The sequence below is a fragment of the Corvus cornix genome, chromosome 1 (assembly GCF_000738735.6).
Source record: "Corvus cornix cornix isolate S_Up_H32 chromosome 1, ASM73873v5, whole genome shotgun sequence".
Classification (NCBI taxonomy): Eukaryota; Metazoa; Chordata; class Aves; order Passeriformes; family Corvidae; genus Corvus; species Corvus cornix.
In genome coordinates, this window is record NC_046332.1 from 98,408,689 (window position 1) to 98,436,420 (window position 27,732).

At 37.8% G+C, this 27,732-nt stretch overlaps 1 protein-coding gene across 5 annotated transcripts in view; it reads right to left on the minus strand.

The window, feature by feature from the left end:
* Nucleotides 1-1,140: 1,140 nt before the first annotated feature.
* The window catches only part of MID1 (midline 1), a 150,329-nt gene continuing 123,737 nt past the window's right edge, over nt 1,141-27,732 (minus strand). For all 5 annotated transcript variants that reach the window (XM_019283014.3, XM_010394382.4, XM_019283016.3 and 2 more), the window contains 4 exons: nt 25,753-25,896; nt 17,252-17,413; nt 15,022-15,229; nt 1,141-13,564 (listed from right to left, as the gene is read on the minus strand). In XM_019283014.3, the coding sequence (XP_019138559.1) occupies nt 13,216-13,564; nt 15,022-15,229; nt 17,252-17,413; nt 25,753-25,896 (863 nt within the window). In that variant the 3' untranslated portion in view covers nt 1,141-13,215. The remainder of the gene's footprint in view (nt 13,565-15,021; nt 15,230-17,251; nt 17,414-25,752; nt 25,897-27,732) is intronic.

A 27,732-nucleotide genomic window follows, 5' to 3' on the forward strand; every position in this document is an offset into this window, starting at 1 on the left:
AAGCACAGCAAGGAAGACATTGCCTGACTGCCATATTTGGGTGCTGGAGGTTCAACACCTACCCTGACAAGAGCAAAGATGCTATATTCAGCATTTCCAGCACTTGGGCCTGGCCTAGCTCCCTTGGGAGAGCTGATGGGACATCAGAACAGGACTGCAATAATTGTAGGCTGAGAGTTTGCCTTGACTAAAGTGATTGTAAAGCATGCAAATTCAAGTAACAATTAACTACGTATCATGTCATGTCTCTGCCAGGACAAGTGTACAGTTTATAAATCTTCTATCATTGTTCGCTCCTGTACTTTCTATTTTTTTCTTTTTTCAGTAATAAAAGGTGAATAAATAGGTGTGATTCTTCTAGAGTGAACTTGATGAGTTGTTCTGAGCAAGTTTACATGAGCAAGGCTTTGGGAATGTCATGGAAAGCTGTCTTTCAGTTAAAAGTTATTTTTTTATACTGCTAATTGGAATTTATGACTCAGAGATAATCCCAAAACTATTTTGATTCAGTAAGAGAGAAAAAAATCCTCTGAACCTCACATCACTCATCTTTCCCACAGCACATTAATCCCAGTAAAATCCCTCTTTGTTCTCTCCTTACCTGTGCAACTTTCCAAATTTGGTTTTGCTATTATTGCCCCTGACTTCAGTAGTTCTACACCACAAAATCATTTTGCTTCAGAACTGTTTCAGTTCCTATGAAATTACATGGAGGAGAAAGCTTGTTTGAGAAGGGTTGGGTGGTTTTGTTTCAGGGAGTGGCCTTGATTTAATGTGAAGGTGTGAGGCTGGTAGCCCTTCCCTTTGCCAGGAAGGATGTTATCCTCAGTCATAAAAAGTCAGGGAAATCCACCCATTACTGGTCTGCTGTTTTTCCTCACTAGAGCCTTCACTGTTTTGCTCAAGGCTACCTCTGGGATAAATTTCTGGAAAGCTGCCTCCAGCTGGATATGCCCCATGATCTCCCTTCAATGGGAATTCCTTAGCAAGGCTAAGATTCAATTATTTGTCTGTTGACCATTATCTTAAACTGAGATTAGATAAATTTTAATTACCACCCTTGGTTTTGTTAAGATTTATTCTGCCCAAAATAAAACTGCTACTGAAACTCACAGGTTTACTTTAGCAGAAATGAAGAGGTAGAGTTAACATTCTTTATTACAAAAATCAAGACACATTCATACAATCCAAAACTTGCTAATAAATTGTTATTTCTTCTCGTATCCACAATTTCCTTAGCCTGGTAAAAGCAAATCACTGACAGGTGGTCAAAGCACCATCTTTTATAACCCAAATAATCTAGATTACACATTCACTTATATATATCCCACAATACATCCGCAGTATCTTATTCCAATAACAAAACATCAGTTCATTTACATTTACATTAATTCCATATTTTAACACCATTCAGAGCACAATAACTTTACAAAGATTTTGTCAAATTCCTTTTGGATTACAGTGACTGTGGTTACATTTCATTAACATCCTTGACAGTGACACCTCACCAATGCCTTGGCAAAACTTCCTCCTCATCCAGCGTCAAACATCTTCACCACCCTTCAGACACATTCCATTCCAGCAATTCAAAACAAAACCATCCGCTGTAAATTTTAATCACTTAATCAGTGCCTGCTTCCATGTAAAAGACAAATCATCCCTACTTCTGCCACATCAACCCACCAAGCTCCCAAACCTAGAGGCCTCAGTACCTATCAAGTACCATCATTTACTGAAAAATCTTGGCAGGTTCAACTAGAGACAGGAAAAAGTGTCTCTACGTTCCTTACAGTGCTGTTGGAAGAGCCCAGAGTTTATGAGGAGATAGGATTAATTCCATGCTTCTATGGATTGGGAAATACCTAAGGATGTAAGGCCTTGCTTACACATAAATCAACATTGTAAGTGGATAGAGATTTAGGCACCAGAAATGAAGGAACACTTTTGTTAAAGTAATAAAATTAGCAAAAGTAATGAATCACATTGCCACAACCTGTGAAAATAAGTTACAGTTTAAAAGCTGTCTCCATTTCAGTACTCAACAATGTTACAAATCCAGCAGTAAGAAGACACATTTTACAGAAATTTTTTTGTTGTGCTATATCCTGTTCCCAGTTCCTTCTTTCTTGACTTGTATTTCAATTCCATTATTTTCTGATGCTGCTTCCAACTCCAAGACCCCTAAGCAGGATGGGCCAGTGCAGTTTCACAAGCTATTCCCATATTCTCTGTAAATAGAAATCCTCAGACTGGTCCCTCCAAAGCACACCAGGCTATATCTGTCACCTTTCACCATGACTTTAAGTACACTAGATTCTTCTTTGTCATGACTTTTACAAAATATTTCCCTAGTTTGAGTGAGTTTCTGACAGTTTTCCTCAGTTGACCTTCCTGGATCATTAATCCTTTCCACAACAAAAAGTGCTTCCTTCAGAAACTCTCACCTTTTATTTGAGAATTCTTTTTCTATCACCCTGAAGAGCATCAACAATTTTAACTTAAAATTTTCTCCAGCCTGAGTAATTTCCTTCCCTTTTATGAACAAGCAGTTAACAATACTTTGCATGTGAATATTTTTTCAACTGTGCACTCTATTAACCTGAAGAAGGAAGCATACCTCACCACAGCATCATTAGATAAATACTCATGCTGTTTAGAAATAGATAAAATGAAACATCTGAAAGTGATCTGTACAATATAGAGAGGTGAGTCTAAGTTAAAACCCTGGGAAAAGGGATATTTACATCCATCTACAGAATATTTTTCTCATTAAGATTTTGTGGATGGTAACCATCCAAAACAATCTACCATGAATGTCAAAAGGATTTCCAGTTATCCTTTGGAGAACTAACTATTTCCTTTGCAGAAGATGTAAATAAATAACATAGAAAAACAAGTACTTTAGACCTCAGCATCCAACTTACATATTAAAGAGCCAACACTTCTCAGCTATCTCTTATGCATTTCTTGTAACTGTTGGCTACTTCTCTGTTAGAGGACAGTTTTGCTGAGGAGCTCTTGATTCCATACCACAGCCAAATCATTTGGCCCTGGCAATGCTATTAATGTGTAGCATTTTGCAGCATTGGGTAAGCAAACCAATTTAGGATCTAAAATACTTGTGCACAGGATCAGTGCAATAGAATACATATGAATACATATAATCTGCAAGCCAGTTTGTTTTGTGGTCAAATAAAATTGTATTTATTTGTTGACACTGCCTGAATGGACATTTTACTGAAGCATTATTATAAATGACTTCTTGTGAAAAAACAAGGGCTCAGTGGCTAGAATAGTCCTTGTTAAGAGATGTCTACATTTAATATGACTTTGACCTACAATATTTCACCTTATTCATATTTAAGAGGCAAAATCTAGGCTTCACTGAGGGCAGGGAAAAATCGCCTTCGTACTTCAGCACAGTAAGGATTTTAAGTCAGAAGCTGTTTATAAATTTCTGTATTATACCCAAAGAAATGGATTTACACTATAAAAATGTCAATATACCATTTACTAAATATATAGAGTGGTAGTCACTTGGTCTGGCTTTAGTTATCTAAAAGACAGGTATCAAATACACTCTAGCTGTTTGTGACTCCTCATATAACCAATGGTTAAAGTTCAGGCACGGAGTAAGAGTCTCCCTGTTCTGAGTTAGGTGGCTGGAATATCTGGAATGGACATTTGCAGGTGCTGTTTATTTCCCATTCCTTATGGGAGATGCCTAGAAAACATGCTTATGCCTAGTTTACTAATATTTGGTCATTTAGACTGAAGTGTGATTAATTTCACACGTAAAACTTCATCTCAAAACAGCAAGGTTTCTTTATTCTTCTTGCCATCATACAAAGTAACCTTCTTGATTTCTATAGACCTAACTGTTCATAAACAAGCACACTGCATTTATTCTTGTACCATTTTGACTTTTACTCGGAACTGTTACCTTTCCTAGGGCTAAACCCTCATAATATATTTACAAGCACAACCACTTTCTTATCTCCATTCAGACAGTAACAGCTGCACTGCCACATTTACATCTGCCCTTCTAATGTAGGCTCTTCCTTGGCTTTCCCTTAGGACAAGCCTTTATCTGATCCTGTGTTATTGAATATCACCTTTTAGACCAGAATTTTGCAGTCTTCCAGCTGAGCTTCTACCAGACTCACTGCACTGGGCTAGCAATGCTTTTTGGTTTTGCTTTCCTAGGTGTATTTCCCAAGGATGTTCTTTCTGCCTTCAACTTCTATTTCTCTCTTTCATTATCGGAGTACCAGTCATCATAAATCCTCCAATTTGTTTCTGCTACTATCATAATAGTACTATTAATCTGCTACTGTTATAATAGTAGCAAATTAAAAATTTCGGATATGTCAGTTGTAACAAATAACAGTTTTGCACACAGAGGTTTTGTTGCATTTTCTTTGGTTTTTGTTCGTTTGTTTTTTTAAAAATAATTTTCTTTATTTTTTGCATTTCCTTTGCTTTGACAATGAAGATCAGTGGTATGAGCCTTCATGCAATGGAATTTGACAATTTTTTCTTCCCATTTGTCAGACTTTTAGGAAAATGGGAAGAAAAACTATGGGAAAATTATTTTTTTCTCTTCAAATGAAGTGAGAGACTGCCTGCCCACAAGTACTGCCAAACCTGACACATAAGGAGGCAGCTTTCCAGGCTTCCATGGAAACATGGAAAAATGTATCCATTCTCCTTATGCAGACCTTCCTATGAGGATGAATAACACTTAAAATTTTCCCTTTGATCCTTTTGGACATGCCTTTAGAAAATGTGCCATCCTCATAGCCTGTCCTGCAGCAGATTTGCCTTCCTTTTCCTGACTATGGCAGAAGCTGGAGAAGCTACTTGAGAAATCAGACCTTGCTACTGCAGCCAGTTCGGCCTCTCTTTCTGTGGGGTCAAGTTCCATCCCAGAGAAGCCTGTTTAAAACTTCATAGCATAATTCTGTTGCCACACAAGATGTGGAGTCAAGGGCCATCCTGTGCCTTTACTGTCCCTGCCATGAGAAATGCCAGGGACAGATTAGAGATTAAGACCTTTGGGATCTGGCTTGCTTCTCCTTCTACTTGTGGGGAAGCAGGAAAAACTGGTAGAGTGGGAACACTTTTAGGGTGAGTTGTACCCCCATATACCAACCAGCCCCTCAGGATGATTTGCAGAGCTTTTGAATTCCAAAAATAGATAAAAAGTTTTCAGGTCTTAGGCCTTCTGTCTGCATGAGAACCAGCACGAGTACTGGTCCATAAAAATATTTTCCTTTCCCTGTACCCAGTAGCAGCTTTGTAGTTGATTGATCACTTTTTTTTTTTAATTCTACATGTTTCTACTGGCACAGTTAAATATACATGAAAGCATTCATAACTTGATAGTAATTCAGCCTTGAAACTGGCTAATGGCTTATGCAGACTTCAAGACTATTGAGAACTCTGTACTTTTTCCTATTAAATTTCTTCATCCTGAGAGATTCCCAAGTAACACTAATATGGAGCAGTGACTTCATAAGAATGGAAAGACAAATCATTCCTGTTTCATCCTCTCCATGGGAGGAAGCAGGAAAATTCGAACTATTGATAGCAAATAAACAACTTTTTCTTCTCTTTTTCTCTTTGTGTATATAATTCAAAGTTTTCTCCTAATTTCCTCAATTGTTCTTGCATTTGTTAGAATTTACAGCATAACTGAGGGCACTTTCTTAATAATAAACCCTGTTTTCCTAAATATATGCAATGTAGTAATCCTATGACTACACTGTTAGAAGAGAAACAATATTATTCTGTTCTGAACTCAACTGGGACCTGTTCTAGGTCCTACCTTGTTCCTCATCTCTACACTCTGCCATAACCTGCTGACATTATATCAGCAATGTGTGTTTTAAAAAAAGTGTTTGTTTGATTAAAACCTAATAGGTAAAAAAAGCCCCAATATTTTCAACTGCAACTTCAACAAATGTTCAAGGAGCATGTGGATGTAAACTGATGGACAAAGTGAGACAGAGGTCACAGTCACTAGAAGAAATTAAAAGGATGTGTTACTGATTGTATTAAGGAACAAATCGCCTTTTGCTAATTTCTAGTTCTGGGCTGGCTGTGCCACTGGTTGTAATTACAAATGCAACAAAGAGGCTTTCCACATCTTCCTATACCTACAAATCTGGATGAATCTATTTCATCCTCTTGCTATCACTACTACTTGCATAAACAAGATGACAGAACGATAGATCAAATAATCCTCTGCTGGTGGGAGATGGCCTCACTGTGTTAGCACCACCTTCACACTGCCACAGGGTGGACTTTTTCCAAATTCCATAAGGAATCTATGCTTCCAAAGAGAGACATATATTTCTAGGCTGGAAACTACTGTTAGTGAGGACACACAATATTAATAATAATAATAATAAAAATTAAAAAGAACCCCCAAACCCCCAAGCTGACATTAATGAGGTTGAATATATATATTACTACTATTAAAGGGAGCTCGTTCCAGGGTTATCCTAAAATAATCTACTGTCTCTCTGCTTGTGCTCCTTAATCAGGTCTCCTAGTGCTGTTTTAATTAGAGAGCAATGCTATTAAGCCCAGAATAATGAAATCAAATAATTCAGTAATTGTAGAAGAGTGACAGGTTTATCTGCATTCCTTCTTTATCTTCTACTTCAAAAATATTCTCAACATTCAAGCTGCCATATTTCATTTTGACTTTTCATTTCATTTTTTGTGCACATTCTGAAAACAGTAATTTTTAAGAAAATAATTTTTTAAAAAAGCCAACTTTTTGAAACACACACTTCTTGCAACTCTAATATTTAAAAATTTAAAATGAGACTGAAAATAGAAAGAAGGGTGAAGGAATAGAAGGATAACAGAGAAACATTTTCAAGTGGAATTGTCTGTTTTCCAAGTAAAATAAAAATGAGGGTGAAGTAAAAAATTACTAATGAAAACTATTCCCATCCTGTCATGTCACAGTTAGCTGTCATTTGTTACATGTTTCAGTGATCTAAACAGCTGTAGCTGGTTTTTTTCCTATTCAAAGGCTATACAAAACACAAAGCCTCCATTTGCTGCCCTTTAGAGGCTTGATTGTAAGCTATTCTAAAAGTTCATAATTTTAAGGAATACTCCTAATTACTATCTGTCTGTGTGTATTAACAAGAAAGGAGGTGATATTCCTTAAGAGGAAAAATCTCCATGAGTTCAAATAACTATATACATTAGGACAGTTAAAGGAAGCAGACTTCTAAACTTTTTAGCTATCATCCATTTTTAAATGGAAGTCCAAGAACAATAGTCTTATGCTAGAGCATTATATCATAACTTGTGTATCTGCGACTCTCATGATTTTTACAAAAGTAACACAGCACATGCTAAGAGAATTGTTCCCACACTGCTTGGAGGAAACAGCAGTGCATTGCCTGAACAATTCACCCAAGAAGAATGTTATTGAGCCATACATTTTAAAAGAACCAGACATTTTAAAACACACCTGTGCTGGCCTTGGGAAACAGCTCATGAGAAACTGCAGTTTTGCTAGCAGCTAAAGTGCTTTCTCCAAAGACATGATTTAATGGGAAGTCTGAGCTGTTCTCACAGGGGCTCCTGCTTCACTTGGGTTTGACTCTTTGGAAAGTGAAGATTCATGGGCTTGTACCTACCTCTGTGTCAATCAGGACTATCTCCTTTGAAGTCAGCAGATGTAAAAATCTGGGTGAATAAAGGAGGATCAAGGCCTGGGGCTGTCATCCCTGCCCTGCTGCTTTTATTCAGGTTAGGATTTCAAATATGTAATTGCAATATTATTTTTCCTGTCATTTGGGAATGTGGGTTGAGCCTGAGTGGGAACAAAGGATGAATAGGTGCAGGCTTGCTTTGCAGAGCTGCAGCATGGTGCCAAGGCAGGTAGTGGTGGCAGGTTTTCAGCTGCCCCGTCACTCTGAGTGATCTCTCTCAGCACTGCTCCAGAACTCCCTCTTTTGCTACTCTGTTCCTCTCTCAGGCAGCAGTAATTATGTCACTGTCAATCACACTGTAGTAGAAGACTTTGTGACTTCCTAATATATTGTTCCACTTTTAAACCAGAACTGCCTCAACACTGATGATTTTCAAGCCCATATCTTTCATATATCACCCTTGTGAAATTTATGTGTCCCTCACCTTTAACCAGTATCATGATTTGTGCTAGACTTCCTTACTCATAGCAGGATGAATCCCACCTGGGAAAGTAACATACTTGGTCAATGGCATAAGCATCAGTCCTCAGGTTGGAGGTGATGTTGCAAAGGTTATGGTTGCAGCCGATGTGTTCAGTGATCTGCCAGAGGCACATGATATGGCAGGGCTTGCTAAAATAAGTAACATGATGACAGATTTTACTATTTACAGTTTCATTAAAAGGGTCTGCACTTGAATCAGAAAACCAATAAAAAAAATTAAAGAAACAGAATATTCCATTTAAAGAGTGGAGTTAATACAAAAGCCTACCTCAGAAGAAAACACTTGCACCTGCACTGTTCCAACTCCCACAAGAATGACAAATCAGCCTGTTCTGGCACAGAGATTTGATTTATGTACACAGAAGCCCTAAACCTCACAGTACAAACCAAGAGTCTTACCCACACTGAAAGCATTGTTAACATCATTGCTCTTTAGTCTCTTAACTTTTTGTATGAAAATCAAGTACTAAATCAAAGGTTAAAATGTAAAGAGGGTTTCTTTCATTTTAGAAAGCACAATAAATACAAATAGCTCAGCATAATCTAGAACAGACACCATCAGCACTTGGAAGTGAGCAGGGCTTTCCTCAGTGTGGAGGAGACAAAAAAACTGTGCTCATTTCTATATGGGCAACCAACTAAGTAGAACAGGAAAATACTGCTTTTACATCCCTATATCTCAAGACACACTTCCACTATTAGAAAGATCAGTATGTGAAAACACATCAGAGGTGGTGTTCCAGTAAAACTCCCAGCATGTCACTGCAAAACCAACCTGTGCACATTTTTGTTTATCACCAGCTTCCCAAAGGTACTGAGGTACTGGTGTGTACTTCCTGTGTGTGTCCAGCACTTCTTCACTCCTAAACCACAAATTAAAGCAGTGTTTCCAACTAAAATTAATACCCTCAGTTTTGGTGACACAGATAAGACCCAGTAGCAATCCTCACTTTGTTTTGGTGCATGTGCTTATCTGAAAATTGTGCTGCTGCAAATAAAAGCAGAATCTGCTAACTACTAGATATCTGCTTTATTAGAATAATTAAAAAAGAAATACTTACACTGTGTTAGATATTAAATAATATTTTAATGGAATCTTTCAGTCTTTCTTGTGCTGTAAATGCTGGGCATATCAAAATGAACTGGTTAACAAGCTGACATTTTAATTTGTGCTTTCAATAGTGTCCTGTTGCGTTTTCTAACATGTAAAGAATATAGTGTTTGCAATTAAGACACAGGACTAAAACAGATGATGCACACTGCAGTTTAGTGACCTACTATTGCTAAAATAATGAAGAACGTGTCTTTTCACCTGTACTTGCAGATTTCCTGCTTTCCACAGTGTACCCACCTGAGCGACTTTTATGCTGCCTACCCTTGGGACCCTCTGCTCACTGGGAGTCTCTTTGCTGAGCAATTGAAAAATGGGATACCCAAAACCGACAAAGAATAAATTAATGGCACAAAAAGCAGCAACTTTATTGCTTTCTGAAAGCAAACAATGGGAAAATACAGTAGACTGGAGACAGTCTACTAAATAATTTATGACATATAGCCCATTCCAGAATGATTTTTTTCTCTATTAGGTGTGCATTAACACATGAAAGTCAAACATATGGAAAATCTTATCTGGTCCTGGAGAGAAATAGTCCCCCACCCTTCCATTACCTCAAGCTCAACACTACTCTGAGCTGCTACTGTCTTCTAAAGAGATTATGCTATTATTTGTTCTAATTCGGCTGAATCCCAAACTGGGTTTTAAATACACTTTTGAAACAATCATTATACCAACACAGGCTTTATCTACCACATTCACTGCTTGCATCTCAGCAGATTATTCCTCAAAAATCTGCACTTCTTAAACACAGCATTATACAATGCTACCTCATTCCTAGTCACAAAACTTTCAAAAAAAGGGAAAAATCCTCATCTAAGAGTGCATGCTACATTAAAGTACCATGTTTTATTTTTATACAAGGACTACTTGTTCCCCCAGATTTCAATTCATAACTATGGACCATGCAAAATGCCACAGACCACAGAAGCTACATTTTCAAATGGAAGTTTTTATTGATTAATCAGGCATTGAATCAAGTATTGTAAAATAAACAGATTTTGTTTGTTAAAAAATGTCCAGAAGAATACCATTCATAGCAAACTTGTTTCCTCGTCATACAGAATATGAAATTATTCAAGAAATGACCAAAAAGGAACACCTGACTAATTGCTGTCACTTTGTATGTGTATATACCTATGTATGTATATACACAAGTTACACACTGTATTTGTGCATATGCTGGTGTGTGTATACCCATACATATGTGTACATATATACACAAATATATATGCACAAAGAGTACTGTCTGAGCTAAAAGGACATTGGAGTAATGTGGCTTAGCTCCAAATGAATTATTCTGTGTTAAAATAAAGATGATACAGCAAGCTCTGTAGATAACAGACCATGCTTTTTCCATTGGCCAAAACCACGATCTGTCTTTACACTCATGCTCTATCTTTACAGTGAAAACACATGAAAACATTTGGGACCTCTTCAAATTCATGGCATTAGTTCTATCCAGCTCAATCTCTGCCAACATTGTGTAACCAAACACTGAGCAGTGTTTTCAGTTTATCCACTACTGAAATAATCTTCTAGTTTTAATATTTCTGGCAAAAGAGAAGATACACAGCCTTGCTACATGTACTTTGGAAATTCACTCTTTCCTTTTAGGCAGAACTTGGCAATAACCCTAGATTAAAAGTCCTTTCTTCATGCATCCTTTTATCACTGCTTTGCATCAGTCATCTTCTGTCAACTCATTTTCAAAATTTTCATACCATCTCAGCTACCTCCCAAACATTCCAGGTCAGATTATCTGGGCATTGTATATCAGATTGTATCAGTAACATTGTACTCAATTTTAAATTTAATGCTTGGGGACTGATTTACTTTTTCATTTTTGAGGGTATATGTTTCTTGATTATTAAAGACACTATGATAAACACTGAGGTTCACTATATGTACACACTTTGCCTTTTTATGCCTACTTGAGAAAGATCAGTGGCTCCTACCTGTGAACTATGGGACGTTGCCCAGCTGAAAGCCATGGTATCAGCAATGTGCTGCCAGATTTTTCTACATTTAATTCAGCAGTTAGCAGAGCATGTAAAGGGAAATCAAAGAAACATGGAAAGGCATTTATTTTCTATTAAAAAAAAAGAAAAGAAAAAACCAAATGGGCATGTACATATTCGCCTCATCTTGTTCATAAATTTCTGATATAATCATAAGGCAAACTGTAGTACAGCTTTGTACCTGGAGAATCAGTATTTAAAAAATCTGAAGCTGAGCTTGGGACCATTTTATTTTGGACCCATTAGTGAACAAAGTGCATTAAGGCATCTTTTTTGAAAGACACCTAAAGCATGGTTATAAATTACTGAGCAAATCTTTAAAGCTGATATTCAATTTATCCTTTCTCTATACAGGCAGATTTTCACCACTTGCATAGTAACAACAAAATGCTGTAGGAAAACCATTCTTTTAAAGTTGTCATATGCCTCAAGCATCTCCCAAAATGATCATTTGTACATAAGCATTGCAATAATTACAAAAAGCTTCTATCTGTAAAGGGAAAGAGAAAAAAATGCACCTGATTCAGCTCTGAGATAAAGTACATACAACCTCTATTGCCTTCACTGAAGCTCTTCTATCAACACCAGGACGAATGTAGGGTCTCCCCATGCAGATTTCTATCACTGCTGAGAGCTTACTCTTTACTTTGCATTCACAAAGTGAACTGTGCTTTCCCAAACAACCTGGGACAATGATAACCATGAGCAAACTCCAGCTGCAGTGTTTCTCCATACAGCACATGTAAAACAGATTTCCTTGCTTTGTTATAGACACTACACAGTGTATGACAATGAAACATTTGTATTTAATTTAAAACCAATGGTAAAGTGGCGCATGTCTCACTTCCGAGTTGTTGGCTGGGCTTGCTATGTTGAACCTTGTAAAATCAGCAATAAGCATTCACATGTCTACCATCAGAACCGTGACATCTTCTATTACAATCAATCCTCAAATGATGCTTTATCAAATTAGTCTACAGTCAGACCTTGGATTGGCTGCTCTCCTCCAGTGTTGCTGATTCTCAGAGATGGTATCGGTTTTCCACATCCTCAGTGATTCTGTAATGTTTCCCAAAGACGAAAGCGAAGCACTGGTAGATGGGAATATTGCCATCAATAAAATAAATCACCAGATGATTTATCCACTCACATTTCTAGGAGATATTCCACATGTTTTTTATGAACTGAGAGAGCACTGCCCTGTAAACAGAAGTAAATTAAACTTTATTCTTTTGCTGTGTTGGCGAGCTCCACTTCCTCTCTTGCTTATTTTTTTTCTTTTGGTCTGCACACTCCGATGTGCAAAGTAGACATTGGGAGATCTCGCACTCAACAAGGCTGGTAATGAGACCACTAATGTGGGCACAAGTAAAACTTGCGGTATACTGACTTGTCCATTATGCAGTTTTCATCCTTCTGATTTCCTGCTATTATCCACTGTAAAATAAAGTTATGCAAAAGGCTGATGAAACTTTAATTAACAGGACCATCAATGTGCAAAAAAACCCCCCAAAACAACAAGAAGTCATTTCCCAGGTGTCCTAGGCTTTCACTTTTCTTTTTTTTTTTTCAATTTTTATAAATAATTTATAAATCTTCCTGTAAGAGATGAAATACAAAACCAACAAAACAAAACCAACTGAAAAAGAAAGTTCTAACATATTATTAAAGCCACTTCTTGTCCTTCAGTACAAAATACACAGAAAGAGAGATTCTCTCCTTGCCAGTTTTGCCCAAATTTGGCAGCGTTGTCTGGGATGCCACATGGGTCCACCAGCTCCAGGTAAGCTCCAGCTGGCACCACTGGGCTGCCCTGGGAAGATGTGTCATCCTACCTTTTGGCTTTTAGCAGTCATGCGAGCTGCTCGGAGGAGTCTAGGTGGTCAGGGATAGGCAAGCCAGTTATAATGGTCAAACATTTATTCCACACTGTGAACGTGGGGCACACTGGCTGGCCAAATGTAATGTCAAAAGTGTAAAGGTGTAGGGAGTTCAAAGCATCATAAAAGGCAAGGGAACCGTTGTCGTAGTCCAGCAAAATCCCGACCCGCCGGAGGTGAGGCGCGGGCTCGATGGGGATTTCTTTGCTGTTGTGCCGCACCACCCACGTGTTATTGCAGCGGCAAAGCACCCAGGAGGCAGAATTCTTTCCAATCCACTCATGCTTCGGTGCTGACTTGTAGGAAATACCAATAGCATACCTGCAAAACAAAAGAACACCTCAAGGAAACAAATGCTTCCTGCCATTTTGTCTCTCAGTGAAGTCACATGTTAGCCCACAGAAGCTGCTAAAGTGCCCCGGCCTCTTACTGCTGTGGGTTAAGCTCTAATTAAATGACGTTTCACCACAACATCTGCACAGGCTTAATTAATGCTTTGCCCTGTCTCTCTTTTGGGTCTGAGAGGTCAGGGAAACTCATTGTATTATTTTTAGTTTGGCAGCTGTGGAAATTTTTTTGAGGACTTGCCTCTGGTGTTGAAAAGGAAGATTTCTGCGTACTCAGCAACTCAGAGTTTGAATTGCTGGACCTCAAATTTCCATTTCCAACAGACGAATACAGAGAAATTCACTGATTTTAAAATACACTGCTATCTGTCAGCTAATCTGATCTCTCCTTGCTCCTTTAATACATGGCCCAGAAGAAGGAATGCAAGAGTAAACATCAAAGGACACATTAAACCCCTTCCCCCATTTTGCCATTTTCAAATATGTTTTGCCAGATGTTGGTGTGGTTTTCAGATTCAAATGAGTATTTTTGAGAGTGGGTTTCAGGCCAAGTGAAGCAATTGTAGGTAAAGACATTTGCTCTGCAAACCAAAATTTATGGCAAGATGTGCAGGGCAAAAGGACTGCGAAAATGTTCTCATTAATGGACACTGAGGAAAAATACCTGATTTGTCATATATAACAGAAATTTAAAAGTTCCTCATGTTCTAGACACACTGCAGTATTTGCTGGGCATTCAACCAACAGAAGTTAATGTGCCACAAGGATTTTTTCCCCATTCCTTAGCACTGGCACAGACAAACAGCATTTTTCTTTGATACAGTGGGTAATACCTGAAGACCTTAGTGATTTTTCCACTTTATTAACTTTCATCATGATGTCTTTGAATACTAAAGGATAACATCTCTCCCATTGACTAAAGGACCTCTGAAAGACACCCCTGTATGACACAGAGGATCATTCAGAAGTGGAGGAAAGCAGTAGTCTATTTCCTGCCCCTTGCTTCATACCCTGGGGCACAGACCTACAGCTCTGCTGCTTCATGTCCCCTCCCCAGAAGCAAATCTGACCTCTGCCCCTGTTAAACTGGATCATCAAGTTGTCCTCAGTTTTATTCATTTTTTCATAGTGAAGGACAGAAAATCTTTCACATTTAGTAGAGAAATGATCACATTTACAAAGTTATCTATCTGTATAAACAAGGTGAAATTTTTTGATCCCTCCAATTAAAAAAAATCTTAAAACGTACTGTATGTGGGTTCAAAAAAACAACAATCCCCAGCTGAGGAGTAGAAGTCCTGTGAAGACTGCTAAATATAAAGATGCATAATCTGACAGATTTATTTCCAGGGTCCTCTATCAGAGGAACTGTACCAGCACCTGTGTGGTGTGAACTAGTGCTTCTTTTCACATATATTTTTATATACATACCACGTACTCCCACTTATAACCACTTCCCAGTAATGCCGCCCGCTGTCGATGAACACGTTGCCAGCTACTCCGTAGCTCCCTTGGCTCGTGAATCTCTCTGGTGTGTGACTCTTTTTGGATGATGTTTCATCCCGTTCCACTGTCAAGTTATCATGAGACACTTTCAATTTTCTATGGGCAGATTTGGGGTCCAGTTTAAATGGCTGACCTAGAGAAGTAGAGACAAAGATGACAGAAGAATGATTTGGCTTAGATTTTAAAAAGGAGAGTGGATTAGCAAGCCTCTAAGAAGCCCACAAGATTACATAACCATATTAATTTCCTCCTCTCAAGTGTTCTTGAGATAGACTAACCTATTTTGCTCCCTGCAATAGCTAGTTTGCATTGCATTGTCAGTTTACTGTCAACTTCATTGTGGACTAACTTCCCCGTGTTGATAATCCCTGAAAAGAGCCCTGCATAATCATCATGTCCATTATCTCTGACCTAGAGGTAACCAGAATACTCTAATTCTTGCATGTAATTGAAACCAATATACATGCTAATAAAGGTCTGAGGGTTGCTTTTTTCACAGCATATTAGATTTAGAATAAATTGTGTTCTATTAATTCTCTAGGGATAAAGCTCCATAATAACACCTCCATCATTCCTACGAAAAGTATGATTTCAAATCCCACAAAATGAGCTTGAAAATAAGAAGCACTAGCCTTGTCTCTTTGTTCACTGACAGCTTTATTTGTAACAAGCACAATCAACAACTCAGGATTGCTTTGGAAGGATGCCCATGTGGTGCTGGATACTGTGCATTAAAAGGAAGGAAGTGAACTGTAACTTGGCCCAAATAATATGGTGCAATAACATTACTGAGGCTGTTGCTCTTGGCAAGTATCTTCAGCTGTAGCACAAGGTCTGTAGACAATAACAGGAAGCTCTTTGGTAAACCAAACCTTGCAGATATATAAAGCCCACCACAATTCTGACAGGCTTGCTCATTGTGTCAGAAAGCAGAATGATCATTTACCTCCACCAAGAGACAGCTACGAAAGTATGACTCCACAAGTGGTCCAGCAAAGCACTTTTCCCTTCTTACTGTCTTTCATATCAAGGGGAAAAACATGTAATCAGAAGTTTTGATGACATGCACAGAAAATGCAAACTAGATCTCTCATGAACTCTGTGTGAGGCACTGGCACATGTACTTAAAATAAGATGTAGACCGTTCAGGGCTATCTACTTTTGCAATGTGCAGTTAGTTACATATTATGACCAAATACAGAATAAACCTGTTTGAAAATATTTGGGGACTATTTCTTACTGCCTGGCAGTGGTAACATAACCTCCTGTCTGCCTCTCTGACTGCTTAGTAACCTTTGTGTGCTGAAGCAGTATCTGAAGGATGTCTCTCTGTACTAAATTGTGTCTGGTCCCATCATACAGGTTAATAGCAAACAGGAGGAAATCAGAAGAGTGTACATGCCATTCTCTTCAGACTCCTTTCACCATTCACTATCACTCCCCTTCAAGCACCCTCCCCTACAATAAGCAGGTTTCAGAGGATGCACAAATCCCAGTGTTTCCTTTCCAACCCTCAGAGCTGCCCATGATGAGTACATGGCTGAGGGATTAGCTGGGACAAGAGGAAAAAACAGATGAAAACTAGTCTTAAAATTGCTATTCTACATCTGCTAATAATTTGATGTCAGTAACCATTGTTTTTTTGAAGTGGGATCTCTGACTACTCTATCACCTTTCTGAACTCCATAAAAAAATGAGGGGGTTGAAGCTAAGAAGTTTTCCAATGTCCTAAAAAAGAGATCATTTTGGGGGATAAAATTAGACTAGCAATTATCTTATGAACACTACACAAAAATAAAATGTTTTACTGCAAACATAAGGAAAAATTTTGCTTTGTAGAGGAAAAAGAATAGAGAGGATATTAAAACAAAACCACAAAAGAGTATTTTCAACCATTTCACATGTGATAGCTTAGTTCCTATGTGATATTTCCAGTGACCAAACTACAGATGTATCTCTCAAAAAACCCCAACATATTTTCTGTGCTACTGAAGACTCAGGCAATCTTGAATTATGTTAAATAAGTGGCTTTCATTTTGGAAAGCACTTTAAAAAAGTTAAACATCTCTGTCCTCCTGTATCTTTCAAAGATCAGACCTAAAAAGGAAGGCCAGAAAGGAGAAGACTTTGTGCATTCTGATCTCATGTTACTCACTGTTTGTCTTGAGCTTGCCAGGCTCGCTGCTCCGGCTGCCAGCCTGATTAATGGCCTTAACAATGAAGATGTACTTTGTGCCACTCTGCAGCCCATGCACTGTGTAGTGGTTTTGTTTGATATTAGGAACAATCATCCAGCTGTCGGCTGAGTTGCATAAACCTGCAATTTCAAACAGAGCACATCAGTCATAACACATTAAACGCTTTGTAACAGAGGGACATTTAGAGCATTCCCAGGCACCTAAGGGCCAATATGAACTTTGCTTCTGTACCTTTTAAAGTGTTGTTACATTTACTGAGCCACTACTTAAAGCCCCTAATTCATTTTATCAACCTGCAGCCAAGGTACATTTTAAGTTCTTGCTATGGGAGGTGAACCATAAAAAGTGGGCATTCAAGAAATGGCTTGGTGGAGACACTAGCAGTCTGAGATTTTTCATATCCCAACACAAGGCATTCTTTATTGCTTAAGAACTGGAGGATTATGGAGATCCCATCAATCTACTGTTTGGATTAATGAACTCACTTTAAACCTCGAACGTAAGCAGTAAAGCCAGGAGGGCTGGGGAGGCACCTTGGCTGACAGTCCCCAGGTGTGCATTCTTCAGAACCTGAAGCAAATCATGGGAGGCCAAACAGGGTAGAGCATGGACTTCAGGGAAACCTTTGGCTCTTGCACTTCAGGCTTTGCCAGAAAGTAATCTAAGCCAGTAAATTTAATGGATGCAACTTTTTGATTTATGTCCACATGCTGAGATGCCAGCTGGAAAATTTTCCATTTATAAAACTTTTTGGTTTATACTTGGTTTACATTTGATGCCTACCACAGAAGTATAATACACAGGAAGTAGGTAAAATAAGGGAGTACCAATATCATAATCAAAACAGGAAAATACTCTATTAAAATGAACTTATTACTCTACGCAAGTTTTTCCTACTGTGGCATAGCTGCAAAGGCAGTCAATCATACGTACAACTCACTGTATATTTGGAACAGCTCCTGGTCTAATGGATTCCCCAGTCTCTTACTGTAGATGTTTACATAAATAAAAAAAATTAACATTTATGAAGAGTATATGTATTCACAACCTTTTATATGGTGATACAGCCAGAAATAGGTAGATGCAAATGGAAGTGTATGCATGTGTGTGCATATGTAAGGCTGGAAAACTTAACAGAGAAATGCTTGACTGGATTAGGAACCTGACAGGCTTCTTGGCCCCTGTCTTTACTGGGCATATGACACATTATGAAAGCTGTTGTTATTTCCAGACAGCTTTCAGCTTTTAACTAATGTTCTACCAGCAAACCACTAATGAAGAGAATCTTTTAGAACTCAGTAGTAAATTCAGCTCTGCATATCAGAAAATATGAACCTTTATGTAAAACAAAATTTAAAGGCTACTGGTTACAAAACCTGAAAGAAAGGGATCTGTGATACAGGTTTGCAGTCTCACAGACAATTCATGGCCATACTGCAAGATTCCTTCCTAATTTGATATGTGCTTTTCATAAAAAAAGATCATTAGAAACAGAACTTAAATTCCAAATTTCAATCTAAGTATTATGAAGTTCGTGTCTCTTGCATTACAAAGCATTCTTAAGAGGCAGGCAGAACAGAGATTCATCCTGCTGTGCAAATGGGTAACTGTGGCACAGTTTCAGGTTGGATTCATATTATCTTGTCGCTTAACGAAGAGCTACAATGCCTAACCCATTTTTCTGGACTCTGAGGAGAGGCAGAAATCAGTAAGTACTTTCTTTCACTTCTCCAGGTGTGAAAATGACATGAGATGAGTCCCTCATCTATAGATGATTATATATACGTATATATGTGTGTGTGTGTGTGTGTGTATGATTGTATAGAACAATTATCTGCCTGTCTCATGAAGGGAAAGAACCCCACGTTACACCCTATGGCAACCCCAGCCGGGTCCAGCACTTGTAGTGAACTCCTTAAAGCAACATCAGTCCATTTCTTCTTTCACTGAGCCGTACACACCAACTTATACTTATTTTTTTAGGCTATGTGTGAAGGAGTTTCCTATGAGGAAAAAAGAAAATAAAAGAAGCAGCTTCCTGACATAAAATATTTCACTGACTACTCAGAGGAAATCTCATCTTTCCCCAATTTGCCATAGATATTAAAGGGACACTTCTGTAGCTGAATTACCACAATGATTTTGGATTGAAACCATCCCTTACTGGACTCACAGGCACTATTGCAAAATAAGTATGTTAAAATAAAGCAAAATGAAGCACTGGATTTAAAGCAAGTTCAATATAATCAACGAATCCTTAACTAAGATGCCTCTGATGGGATACAGAATAACATGTGACAGCAAGTGGGATGGATACAGACAGTGGTCCTAGAAGGGTCTTCTCCAGCCACAACCACACTTTGAAAGCAAAATTCTGTGGTGTGTGTAAACCATTTATAAGCTGACCATTATGCAGACGCAGAAATGCCCACAGTTTTGCTAACTCATCTAGAAACTAGTTTTGTAGTATTCACTGCAACTCTCTAATGGGCACATTTTTAAGACTTGCATTACACTTTTTACAATACCGTCCAGAGGCTGATTGCTCCTTAACAAAGTATAAAACTTTGATCCAAATAAGTATATAAAGGACAGTAAAGGTATTGTTGCATTGCTATGAGTCTCCTCTCGAGTTCATCCCTTCCTCCTGGTTACGTGGATTTATACATACCCAATAATCACTAAGGACCTTACCTACCCTAAACTCTCTGCACAGTCAATAGAGAGAGTCAGAAACCCTCTGTTTGACCTGACTCATGTTGTAGAGGAAAGCTCCATCCTCTTTGATGGCAGAATACATCTGATGTTTCTTTTCTTTGTCCTTCCAGTCTTAGGCATCCCAGACTACTGATGTGCAATAAATGTTGGATGTGCAGTGACTGTCTTGGTTACTTTGCTCAACAAACCTTGTTGTCCCAACAAGCTCAGCTTTTGCCTATGCATCAAGGGGCTCAGTGATGTGTTCTGATTTCTGACTGTAAGCTCTTTGATAACAGGCTTTAGATTGTACTTTCATTCAAAAATCTTGGGAATGAAGTATTGATGATTCCAAACTACAAGTCCAAACTCCTTCAAAAGGGAGAATAGTTATTATTGGCAGCCACGTTAAGCTTTTACATACGAAAGAATAATTTGTCACTGCATCAAAGGAATTTGTCTCCAGTTATGCCCTGTCAGGACAGCCTTTCTTCTCTGAATACAAAAGAATATGATTAAGGAAGTTCAGGGAAATGAACAAGCAGCCTGGTCACACTGACATCTGGGGGTAGTGTTTGCCCCCTCAGTTCCCTGCCTGTGGCAGCAGGTGAAGTGGAAAAGTACACATCTCCTCACTGGTGCAGCAGCAGGAGCCAAGGCTCTCCTATTGTACCCACTCCTAATCCAGGCTACATTCAGGTTTCTTGTTTCAAAAACCCAGGGCTTTTAACAGGGATATGCAGATGGTAAAACAATGTACTTTAAAACTGTAGCCTACAAAAATGTAGAGAATTTAAATTACATCCTGGAATGGTGCTGTGAGCACAGTGATGTCCGTACAGGATGTGTGAGTTTTCAAAACAAGTTTCTCAGAGTCTGGAGATAATAATTTGTAAAGCTATTTCCCTGGTGTTGGCTGTTGATGCACTTTAAAAAACAGATGGGAAAAATCCCAAGGTGTAAATCCTCCTAAAATTTACACTGGAAGATTTTAATAAAATGTATTTTCTTGAAAACTGGAAAAGGAGCACAAAAGTCATGGGAAGGTTATTTAATCTCTTGAGTATTTTAATTATTGTAAAATGCTTTATTTAAATAAATTATTACCAATTCAAATTGGTAGAGTGAATAAGGTAGGTGAAAGTAACAGATAGCTCTCCACCCCCACTCTTCATTCCCATCTGAAAAAAAAATAACATATGCAGGATTTCTGCAAAACACATTGAATTTTTTTTTAAAGAAATACACTCTTTTTATACGTTAAAGAGGCAGAAGTTTTCCTGGTTTTATCCCAAATTTGCTTTTGTGCCATTAAAAATTCTCACTAAAATCTTCAATAGAAATCTGAAGACTGTAAGGAATCTGCTTTTGGTGAAATAAAACTTAGAGAAAGAGACAAAGGCTAGAATATTAAAAAAAGAATTGGTGAATCATAAATTCACTGTTTTTAATGGAAACTTGGGCTCCTAATTGTCTTAGATCCTTCAAAAAACTTTTATGCTCTCTCAAAGGAAGAGAGGTCCTGTAACAGTGAAAAGGTTCTGACAGTAGTACACTGTATCCTTGACATGGTGATTTTTTAGAAATTAGACTGTATAACTAATTAACCCTGATTTCTTTTACCAGGTAAGAGAGAACGATTTACTGATTTTTATCAAGAAGGAAGAGATGTATTTTTCCTGAAGAATCTTGTCTCAGAGCTAGAGAAAAATTTGAACTGTCCTGAAACACACTGTAACAAATCTGCGGTGTTAAAAAAAGGCATACTCAATGAATACTTGAAAATCTATTAAAATGGGATAATGAAATTATAATGCATGTTAGTTAGCTAGTGACAAAGTAATTTTGAAAGCTTTTACCATATTCAGATTGCAGGTGATTAGCTGCCTCTCAGAAATGCAAATGTACAAATGGTATAACTCTGAGAACAACTGCTTTAGTAAAAGCCTACTTAATCTAAAGTTCCACATTGCTCTTATGCACAGAACAGGTCTGCCAAACATTCAATAGCCAAGAAGTTTGGCCACATTTGGAAATAATCTTTCCTGTATGAAATAGGATTCAAATGAAATACTCTATTTGGACTTTGGCCATCAAAAGTTAACTTTCCAATTTTTCAGTTAATAAAAAAGAATATAGTTGATTATGTTGGATAGAAAATATACTAAAAAAACATAGTATTGCTTGTTTTCGTTACTGAATTCTTAGCAATCTCTGGATGATATATGCCTCTGGTGGGGGAAATGTACTGTGAGTGGAAAGTGCAGTCAAGCTGGCTATGTGGTTTAAGAAACAGATTCCAAAATAACAACCTCCATTAGCACGGTAGGTGGGTATGTATGCAAAGTGATTCCAATTGTCTCAGGGGAAAAAGCTTGTTGGTTTAATGCAGTACTTGAGCTACTCCCTGGTGACTAATTCATAGCTACAAAAACCACGGAACTGAAGTCAAGCTATGAGCCTGTTTACATTTTCTGCTACAGGCAACACACAATACCAATGGAAATTTTTGGGATGTGACAGAGAAATAAAAATACAGTTATGTGCAACAGCATGCATATGCCATAAATAGGAAGACATTTGTGCTAACCCAAAGTCTATTTCATTAAAACAGCATTTAAACAAAACCCCACAAACCTATCCTCAGTTCATCAAAACATGGAGGCTGCAGTGCAGCACCTGCTAATGCCACTTACAGTGACACTAGCTCTCTGTGTTCAACTGCACTACTGAGGTACACTCTGATATTCTAAGAACAGCCTTGGAAAGCCATTTGTAACAGGTGGGATGTTAAATCCTTCTGCAGGATCAAGAATATAATGTAACACGGAGAATAAATATCCAAGCAGTTCTCTTGAGTAAAATGAGGTTAGGATTGACAGAGCAAGAAGAAATGGGCTCAAATTGTACCAGGGGAGGTTTAGATTGGGTATTAGGAAATTTCTTCATGGTCAAGCATTGGAACAGACTGTCCAGGTAAGTGGTGGTGTCACCATTCCTAAAGGTATTCAAAAGTCATGTGGATGTGACATTTAGGGCCATGTTTTAGTGGTGGACTTGGCAATGTTAAGTTAATAGATGGACTCAATGATCTTAGAGGTCTTTTCCAACCCAAGTGATCCTATGATTCTATGATGTTTGTTAGTGGGCAAATCTCCAAAACCAGTGTAATTTGGAATGAACTGGGAGAGTCTCACATTTTACAAACCCAGGCAGATTTGTAGCATGTTGGCAGGAAGGTCACTATTGGAGGTACTCAAGTCTGTATTAAATAATGAAATTAAAAAAAAAAGCTTTACAACATTTGGAAAGGCCTTTCACTTATAATACATGCATGTATTTAATTTGGGTTAACATTATAGCTTTCAATTAAACCAGGGTATTTGCATAAGAACTAGCTCTCTTAAAAAAAACCCAACCAACCAACCAACCAACCAACCAACCAAAAAAACCCCCAAAAAACAGAACCAAAAACCCCAAACAAAACAAAACCAAACCAAAAAAACCACCAAAAAACGGGCCATTCTTTCATTTCTTTCTACTCTCATTTAAGGTCTTCAGAGCATTTTGTAAACAAAATTTGTTTTCTCTTCAAAGTTTTAATTATGCAGTTTTTGCAAAGTGATATGAAAGTTCAGACTGCATACTGAGCACTTCATGCCATGCTTGAAAATTATATTGCATCCCTGAAAGCAGACTTATTGATACATATTTTGCTGATCAAAACTTTCACCTCTACATGGGAAACCTACAGTGCAGCCTAAAATAGAAATACCTTGTTATTTATTCACTAGTAAGCAAGGAGTAAAATCCCACATCCCAAGGGTGTGGAAATGGCACACCTTTTGCTGCTGTTCACACATGTCGTTCACACATAATGCAAATAATTTACTTGCACAGCATAAAGCCATAGATAAAAATGGACTAGAATACAAGCAACACACTCTCTTAAGTCCTTTCTTCTTAGTAGTGGCTAATCAGGGAAGCTTTTCCTTCCTTATCTACCTTGCTCCAACTTCTTCAAAATTACTATTAGACTTTTTTATTATCCAGCTTGCTCAGACGTAGAAGCATGTGTTGAAGTTTATTTGGTCTTTCCAGCAGCCTTAAATTTTGCAGTGTATTCTTCAAAATCAGGCTGTTAAGGGAAATACTGCATGGAGGTTTTGACAAATCATTCATCAAATTTTCAATAATCCATCTTCTTTTTTTGAGTCAGTCCTGAACACTATAATACATTCACAGTATGCTACTTAAAAAATGTGTTAAGATGCCAGCACATGAATCCTCAGATATCCTTTCAGATGGCTTGAAACCAAACTCCTGCTTAGTGATGGAGAAGATGAGAGGCACACAGTAACAGAGGAGTCAGTGGGAGAGCTTGGCTCAGTACTCAAACTTGGCATAGACCATACAATTTTTCCACTGACATAAAGTATGTAAACATGCCCACAGCACTGAGTTTCATCAAAGTATCTCAACAAATTTTCTTCTTACAAACAAATTTTGCAAGAAGGAAAGCATTTCTGCCCTGTCTCACAACTAGGTCTATCTAGGTCAGTGCATGTCCAGGGTATTAGCTGGTGCACAAAGGTTAGGGTGTAGGAAGGTTTTAAGGAATAGGGAAAGCACACACTGATCATTTCTCACCATGTTCTCCCAGGCTTCAACAGCTTACAGCTCTGGGACTTCCAGAGCCACTTCATTGCACTTCATTGTTCTCAGTGTACTTTTCTTGCATGATCTGTTCAGGCATCTCTTGAACTCCAAAATACACCAGCCCTCTGTGGCAATGGGTTCCCTATCTAAATATATGTTGACTTGAACAAACTCCACATTTTGACTGATTTGGCTCATTTCAGAATCCTTGTTTAATAAAACAAGTATGTGTCAGCTAGTGATATTCCCGTTAAATACACAGGGATCAGGAAGAAGTTGAATGACTTCTCCAAATTCATACTCAATGATCCCAATGATTGCAGACCACTGAACCCAGAAGTGCTGACTTCCTGACCAAAGATTAGACAATATTTTTTTTTTCTATGATGAGTAGTTATTTAACAATAAAGCAATCTAAAATCTAATAAATAAATTCGGTCATTAAAGAAAGTCACAGATTCAAAACATAGAGAGTACTCATAAAAAGTGTGCTATGATACAAAATTAACGTTTGTTAGTCTCATTTTAAGTAAAACCAAGTTACCATATAAATTGTTGTTCCACTGATGTTTTCTGACTTAGCCTGTAGTTCACTGAGACCTATGCTTTGTAGCCTTGAAGACAGTAAGAGGGAAGGACTTAATCTGTATTTCAGACAAAGGTCCAGATGTCAAGTTTATATAAATGACAGTGGGGTTGCAGCTCTAAGTAGTGACCAGTTCAACACAGGCTCCCACATGCAGACTGACTAGTGCAGACAATGAAATGGAGGTCTTTGAACTTGCTGCATCTGCAAAAAGGGACTTGGGACGCAAGAGGCAAGTCCTGTTAATACAGACAGTACTTGTCCTGGGTTTAGTCTTGAAAAGTTCCCAATACATGACACTCCCAGAAAAGACACAAGAAATTCTAACTGAAGTAATTCTGAATTTTAAATGTTTTTAAAATCATTATTGGTTTGGATTAAAAATTTTGGTTTTAAATCTATCTAAAATATAATTTTTCCTTTTTTTTGGACATAGGAGCATATTTATCTTTAAAGACACTTGGTTTATGTAGAAAGCATAAGGAAACAACAAGAAAAGAGAAGGTTTATACTCACTAACAACGTTGGCTTGTCCAGTGAAGATGGTGTACTGCAGCTCGTAAGAGACTACACTGAACTCATCATCTGATGTCCAGTGCACAGTAATGGTATCATAAGAAGCTGTACAGAGCTCTTCTCGAATGGTGGGTGGGTTGGGAGCTGTGAGATACAACACAGGAGGCACAATCAGTGAAGTATTTTCCCTCTCCCCTGAGATTAGGGGATGTAGTTGATGTATGAGTTTGTAGCGATATCATCCAACAGATTTTCAACAACTTTTCACTAATTCCAGTACTAACTGTGATTATCAATTAACTGTTAGGAAGGAATTCTTAATATCAACACAGCCACCTGGGAACTCCAGGTTTTGAAAATATTTTGTATTAAAGTAGCTTTAGTTTCAGATGCCCTAGAACAAGTGATGTATTGGTGATCACATTAGATGGGTACAATGACGAGTTAATTTTTCTAAGATTGTTCTGACCATTTCACCAAACTTATCAAAATTTCATTGATGCATGTCAAGAGGAAGGGTCAACACTTTTTTCAAGTAAACACTGTTTACTTGAAAGCAGTGTTTGCCCAGCCTATCTTAACAGGGGTTTCCATTAGTAGTATTGTGGTGGTTCATCCTTCCTGGCCCTGCTCCAGGCCGCACTATGATCTGTCACTCATTAGCAAAAATATAATTTTGGGGAAGCTCCCAACACTCATACTTTCATGCTGAATTTTCTCCATTTTTATTGATCTCTCAGCCATCCTTTCTAATTTAGCTGCATATAATTTCTGCTGGTTATAAAATTCACTTTTTTCAGCATTAAATAAAGAGTTCCTATCATAGCATAATGACTGTATGAATATTACAACCAAATAGTCACCCAGGAGTCCTCTGTTTCTCTCTCTCTCTCTTTTTTTTTTCTAATAGACAGAAAAGATCTCTGTGTAGCAAGATATACAGACTTTTCCCATATTATTGCATGTTTGTTTTAAAGAACTATTTAAAGAAGTGAAACTTGAAGCAAGTTACTTAGGTCTAAATTTTCTTGTTTGCAATCTTTAAAAAGCCAAACACCTAAATAACAAAGAAATGAGTCTCTCTTTGAAAGACTGGTGGATCTTCCCACATCCTTGTCTCAGTGGGAGCTTCATTCCAAATCATCTTCCCTACAAGCCATATCATGAAAAGAAAAATAAAAAATCCTTGTGCTTAATAGCGTTTCTCCCAGCTGTCACAAGTGAAGAAGGAGAGCACTCAAGCTGAAACAACCAAAATATGTCTGTATTAAAGGAAAAGAAAGGCAACAGTGAATGTTTGTGGTTTAGTTTTGGTTGGTTATTTTTTCTCCTGTCAGCTCTTTAACCTCTGATAGCCACAAATAATAGCCTCAAAAAAAGTGCCTCTGAAGGAATTCCACCTTTACTTTTGCAACATATTATTTTTATGACACATCTATTTTATTTTCCATTAAGAATTTTTATAGATCATGTCTCTGGTTTACTGGTGTATGTTCCCAAGGATTAAAGTGCAGACACGTTTCCAAGCAGCCTCTTTTAACCAAGGGGCATAAGGAAACATTCAAATGTGTTTCATGATATGGCCATGATTTGTGATGCTCTACATATTGAATCACAGAAGACAACAAATGCCTTTTTTTAACTTGTCAGAAAAACCCTTGGGAAAGATGGGTATTAATGAAAACAAAGACAAATAAAACTCAAATAAGAACAGGAGAAGAATATAATCAAAATGTGGAAAAAAACGTTCACGGTTTTCTGAAAAGACTTATGGTAATATCAGCTGTGTTCCAAAAATGTATCCTGTAGAACAACCACAGGAGGTTTTAAAAATTTTTTCTTCCTAGCTGGGGCTTCATTTCAAAATTTTCCTGTCCTTCAAAGGCCAAACAAAAAACTGGAACAAGTCTTAATTACAAACATACAAGTAAATCAATTTTTTTTTCTGCTGGTGTTCAACTAAAATTTTTTTCTGTCATC